General features: G+C 39.5%; 1 protein-coding gene across 1 annotated transcript; it reads right to left on the reverse strand.

Moving 5' to 3' along the window:
* Window positions 1-2,357: 2,357 nt before the first annotated feature.
* Window positions 2,358-6,391, reverse strand: LOC150053634 (olfactory receptor 13G1-like). The gene is made up of 2 exons (XM_090345550.1): window positions 6,086-6,391; window positions 2,358-5,683 (listed from the first exon to the last, which is right to left on the reverse strand). Exon 2 carries the CDS (start codon window positions 5,606-5,608, stop codon window positions 4,682-4,684), a length of 927 nt encoding a protein of 308 aa, XP_090201676.1. The 5' UTR covers window positions 5,609-5,683; window positions 6,086-6,391; the 3' UTR covers window positions 2,358-4,681.
* Window positions 6,392-6,742: the final 351 nt, after the last annotated feature.

Genomic DNA, 6,742 nt, shown 5'->3' on the forward strand with positions numbered 1-6,742 from the left:
TTCCATGTGGTCTTCTTTCTTTATAGTATTAATCAGATGGCATTTGCATTCCAAAAGACCTGAATGTCCCCATTATTACCTTTGCAGGCTATGTCCAGGGTAAGATATGTAGCTCTGGCTTACTGACATCAGTGTTTCTCTGTTACTCACCTTGTCAGCACTTGGCACTCACACGTTTCACCCAGCAACTGTGAAATGGTATTTTCATTTCTCTGATTATGAACAAAGAAGAGCATACCTTATTGATTTTTAGGGTTGCTTTCATGAGTTTTTCCACTTTGCAGTTATTTCTGTGCCCTCCCTTCCCTCCTTACCCCTCCCTCCCTCCCTCCCTCCTTCCCTCCTTCCTTCTTCCCTCCCTCCCTGCCTCCCTCCCTAACTTTCTTCCTTCCATCAGATAGTCTCAAATACCCTGTCTTAACTACGGGATTCACACTTTGGAGGGGAATTTGAAGATTTTTCTGTACCCTAGAAAGATTAATTGCCTATCTTCTTGATAGTTGCCTATCTTCTTGATTTCCAGATTCCATGTAGAATTGACTTTCATGTATGATGAGGACAAGGATATAATTATGTAGATATGAATATTCTAAGGCTTCATCCATGGTCCTCAGTTCCTCCTTACGCACGGATCAAGTTTGCCTACAGGAAACAGTTATTAATAAATATTTACAAAAAGTCTTGAAGTTAAACACGCCAAGTTCTACCACCAAATATATTTTTTCAAGAGTGATTTGACCCATATAAATTTCTAGACAAATTTCTTCAAAATCACTTCTGGGATTTTGATTTGGAGTTATTCTCTGAAGTAAATACTTTTAAATACTCCTCCTTCTGTTTATGGTATATATCCACTACCACTTATTTAGGCCATTTAATTGTTTTCAATTAAATTTTATAATTTTCAACATCTAGATTTACTCTTGAAGAACTGATGTTTCTTAAGCAGAATTCTTTATTAATTATATTTTCACAACTATTTATTACTTGTATATACCAATACAAATGGTTTTGAATTATTGACCCAGAGGCCTGACATATTTCTAATAATTTCTGTGAAATTATTATCATTATTATTCTGTGAAGTTTCTTTTGAGGTTTATCAGCAGATAAGCCTTAATCACTAATAAGATTAATGTGACTAATGAGAGTTTTACCTTGTGTTTTCCACACACTCAGTATACTGTTGCTCAGATTTTAATGAAATGTTTTTTAAGCACTTCTTTAAGAATGGAATTTTTATAAGATTTTTTACAACAAAAATGTGATTTTCTGCAACTAACTCAAGAAGATATATTCTTTGGGGGTTTAAATTAAGTACTTTTATTTCTAATACACAAAGTTTGTAGTTGATGTTGAATTGTATTTATGATAAAAACTTTTCCAAGTTATAGAGAATTTATATTATGTGGTATGTAACATTTATACATCCCCAATGTTAAAAATTATAATAAGCTCAATTTAGATATGTCACTGCCTTTTTCACATATTGGTCAACCTATAGCCCAAGAGAAGACCAGCCCAATAGCTGTATTTGGCTAGTTTATGCGGGTTTTTTTGGACTTTTGCATCTATATTCAAGATAAAACATGACCATGCTTTTCATCTAGGACCATTTTCTGCTTTTATAGCAAGATCATTTAGGTATCATAGACTGATATCATGACTACTGATTCATTTCTGATCTTTTAGAAGAGTTTGCGTGAGATCAGGATGATTTTTGGAAGTTTGAAAGAACCCATGTGTGAAATAACCTGACATTTTAAAAATAGAAACACGTAGAATTCATAAATAAACTTATTTAAGGACAATACAGTTGTTCAGGCAATAGATAGATAGATAGGTAGATAGATCTTCTATGTTCAGTTGCAGAAAATTACATTCTTTGGAAAATTTGTGATTTCTCCTGAACTTTCAAATTTATCATATATCATAGTTCATTTTGGTATTATCCTATATTTTTACCTTTTGTGGTTTTATCATATGTACTCTGTCGGTAACTTTTTGTTGCTACAACAAAATGCCTGAGAAAATTAACTTTAAAGCAAGTCACATTCTTCCAACATACATTTATAGGAAGAATTAGACACAAGCAAGAACAAATAACAAGGCAAACATTAGTTTTACATCTAGAATTTGACATATGTGGTGGCATAAGAAAGTTCCAGAAAAGTTGGGCAGCTGATGATAACAGATTGGGCCTACTCAGAGTTACACTGTGATATGTAGCCATTCCACTTTCAGTGTAAGAGCCAAACAAGAATGGCTTTACATCTGGTTGTGCACATAAACAATTACCAGCAAACTCAGAGACACAAATATTTACTTATTTTACTTTATTTAATTTATGCCAATAAATTACTACACTGGCAAATCTATCAAATCATATCAGAAACACCAGGCATGAACTTAAGAAAGATACTAGACAGAGTATTGAAAATATTCCCTCTCCTGAATTACATAAAAGGAGAGACTCCCAGCACGGGAACACTGGGCACTTATTGAGTTAGGACAGGAACATGTACTCTTGGCTTCATAAGCACTTTATTGATTTGACTGCTCTTTTTCAAAGAACAAGTTTGGTTTTGTTTCTGTTTATCATTGTTTGCATTTCACAATTTCTGTCTTTATTTTTGTTATCATTTGGCTGTCTTCCTCTCTTCGGATCCATTATTTTGTAAACATGAGCATTAGTGTCATTGCTCTTTACACCTAACATTTTAGACACAGGCACTTATTATTTCACCTCATCTCCAATTCCTACTTTTATGCTTCCCGAAGTTTTATATTTGATATGTTCATTATTAATTGGGCTCTAAATGTTTCCTTAATATCCTTTTTAATTCACACTGTAGAAATGAGATACTATTCAAAATACATAGAAATCATCATTGTAGTTAGAAAAGATTTCAAATGTACAAAAATAGTGAGAAAAGTACAATAATGTATATATCATTCACATTTGACAAAGATCAAAATATGTCAACTTTGTGTTGCGTCTGTGGAGTTTTAGTTTTTCTCAATCTGTAATACCAACATCACAGCAATAGAACCATATTTCACAGTGATTTTTATTTCCTTTATATTTTTGTTCTCAGTATATACCTTTCTCTTATTTATTAGAATGTTGCTCATGTATATACCATCCTTTAGAGGGCACTGGACAGGTTTCGTGAGTTGATGCATGGAGTATGACATTGTAGGAATGGTACAGACCTGTGAAAAGGCTAGGACAGAGGCTACCGGGAGTAGAGACACAGTACAATTCTACATCACTATCCTTTCCATAACATAGTCCTACTTCTACCAATCTGCTTTTAAATGGATGTTTTAAAGAATTACTAGCTCATAAAAAAAGCAACAGAATCATCAAAAAAAAACAAACAAACCCTGAAACTACTACAGCTAGTATGAGAATCATTGACCTCAGTTATCTTTATGGTTTAAATTTGTTTGGAAGGCTTTATCATAATTGGTTTCTGCTTGTGATTATTCAAAGAAGGTCTGACTAATACATCTAACACATTATCATTCAGAAAATGTGAATTTTTCTTTAGTGGCTAGTATTTCTCTCAATCTTAGCTTTCAGCTTTTTGGAAACCCTTTCAGATTGGCGCCCTCAACCTTTATCTTCCTGGGGGCACTTTACTACTCTCCAGTGCTGTAAAGTTCCAGGCCTATCTTACATTTACACTGATCATGCAAATAGCCACATATCATATCCAGGGCTCCTTTCAATGAATAACTATATTTAAAAGTCAACCAGGCATGGGGAAACATGGCATCAATCACAGAACTAGGGAGGTAGAGGCAGGAAAATTTCCAGGCCAGTCCAAGCTACAAAAAATACATGAGGGGCTGGGAGTTTGGCCTAGTGGTTAAAGTGCTTGCCTAGCATGCATGAAGACCCGGGTTCAATTCCTCAGTACCACATACATAGAAAAATGCCAGAAGTGGTGTTGAGGCTCAAGTGGTAGAGCTCTAGCCTTGAGAAAATCCAAGGACAGTGCTCAGGCCCTGAGCTCAAGCCCAGGACTGGCAAAAAAAAAGAAAAGAAAAAATACATGAATAGAAAGATAAGCAAATGCTGTGACACGAAAAATATATGAATGGAAAAAAAAAACACGAACAGATGAGCAAATTCTGAGATTTGACCACTGGTAATGCTCACTAGCACAATGAGCTCTTCTCAACAATCTTAGCAGACATAACTAAGAAATACAGACCAGACCTATGCTTGCACACCTACTCACACTCATGTACATGTGAACGTAATCCAGAGACCACACAATCATACGCTGAGGATTTGATCTATCAAAATGGCCTAAGGCAGAAAACATACTTCACACTAGTGGATAGGTTTAAATAATTTAAACATTTTACAACAAAAGAAACTACTTAATTAGCAGTGATATTTAATTAAATACGTTAAAATTACATCTTGATGTTCACCACAATGTCAATTCAGCTGATACTAGGAGTATAGCAATGCACAATGCTTACTAACTCTCAGAGGAATAAAAATATCAGATATTCTGTGACACAAGACATGGCATTGACCTACACATGCTCTCAGACAGACAGACAGCCCCAGGAGACAAAAACGACAAATTCCAGATTCAACATATGAGAAGGGTCAGGCCCTCTCCGGCCACTTTCCAAGTTCCTTTCTTACCTAAGGTCACCTCACAAAAGACAGGAGCTTTCTGCAGGATGCCTTGAATTCTTTGTTTCTCAAGGTATAGATGAGGGGGTTGAGAGAAGGAGTGACAGTGGTGTACACCACTGCAATGACTTTGTCCACGAGCCCAGTGGAACCCATGGCTGGCCGGACATAGGTGTAGAGCGCCGTGGAGTAGTAGAGGGTGACTACCATGAGGTGAGCTGAGCAGGTGGAGAAGGCACGCCTCTTGCCCTCAGCTGAGCGGATGTGCAGAATGTTGGTGATGATGCACCCATAGGATGCCATGGTCAACAGGAAGTTAAGGCCACTCAAGAACATGTCTGCAATAACGGTCATGATATCATTGATGAAGGTAGGGCTACAGGAAAGCAGAAGGACGGATGGAATCTCACAGAGGAAGTGTGTGATGAGGTTGGGGCCACAGAAGGACAGACGCAGGACCAGGCAGGTGAGCACCAAGGAGTTGAGGGCCCCAGTAGACCACACAAAGGCAGCCAGGGACACACAGGCCTTGACATTCATCAGAGTACCGTAGTGCAGTGGCCGACAGATGGCCAGGTAGCGGTCATAGGCCATGGCAGAGAAAAGCAGCAACTCAGATCCAAGCACCCAAGTGAAGACAAACATCTGCATGAGGCAGCCCCCAAAGGAGATGGTGTTCTCAGCCACGAGGCTCTGGAGGAATTTGGGCAAGACAGTCACAGTGCAGATGAGATCCATCAGGGCCAGGTTGACCAAGAAGAAGTACATGGGAGTATGGAGGTTGGGGCTGCAGAGGATGGCTGCAATGATCAGGACGTTGCCGAGCAGAGCCATCAGGAACAAGAGGAATAGGACACAGAAGAGGGTGTCCTGGAGCCAAGGCTCCTCCACAAACCTCTGCAGGATGAACGTGGTCACCACAGACTGGTTTCCAGGGGCCATGCGTACCCCGCGCAGGACCAGAGTGGGTCTGCAGCTTGAGCTTCCTTCCTGAGCACAGATGAGCTTTGCTTTTACCTAAATGTCAATGTTTCATATGTAAAAATCAAGCCCATGCAATGAGCCACCTGTCTGGTAGAAAAGCTGCTTATTTAAATTATCAGACAAAAAGTTTAAAGAAAAAACAACTCCTGGTTCTCTAAGTAAAGGGAAGGGCAGGTCAGTGAGAAATTCCACAGAGACTTGTCTGGAAACACAGACAGTCACTGGGGGCTCTACTCAACACACTGAGCAAACAGGGCCACATTTTCTCCACTTTTTCACTCCACACGTGGGGCAGCGATGGCCAGGAGTCAGTGAACTGGTTGTGATACTTCCTCTACAGTATAAATGGCTGAGGGGAGGGTGGAAACTGGGGTCAAATTGTCAATAGGCAATAGGTCTTTCGGGAAGTGGGAGCCAGTCATAGGCATGCTTTACCTCCAACAGCCAGTCCCAGGCTGTGATGACAGACAGCAGAGTCTACAGCAGTTACCTCCGTGGTTCTCTATGCCTCTGCCATCCTGGAGATTCAGCCATTGGGACCACACTACTGGAAACTCTAGAGTCACATAGCTCTCCCAGATTCATGCCATTAATCTGTCCAGGAAATGGCCTTGCGGGGTGATCCAGCAAGACCTGTTTACATTGTACTGGCTATAGTCACAGTTTCAAACAAGCAATCCAAAGCTCAAAGTGATAAAAAGCATCAGTGTAGCTTCAGCCCCCACTCCCGTACCCTCTTCCATGAACTGCTTCTCATTCCACTGGCTTTCCAACTGCCAGCCCACAGACTCTCAGTCACACTTGGCTCTTGTTCAGTCTGTGTCGCACTAACAGCCCTCCATTACACAAGAGTACCGCGCGTCATTGGTCACCTGGCTTTTCTGAATGCCACATGTTTCAAGCCTTATGCTAGATCCAGCAAATAAGCTGCAACATGTCCAATTAAACCTGAATTTCTGAAGTGGGGTATGGTGGTTCATGCCTATAATCCTAGCTACTCAGGAGATATCTGATATCTGAGGATCATGGTTCAAAGCCAGCCCGGGCACTAAAAAGTTTGTGATACTCTTCTCTCCAGTTAATCACCAAAAA

This window comes from Megascapheus bottae, chromosome 15, assembly GCF_031878675.1.
Source record: "Megascapheus bottae isolate mThoBot1 chromosome 15, mThoBot2.hap1, whole genome shotgun sequence".
Classification (NCBI taxonomy): Eukaryota; Metazoa; Chordata; class Mammalia; order Rodentia; family Geomyidae; genus Megascapheus; species Megascapheus bottae.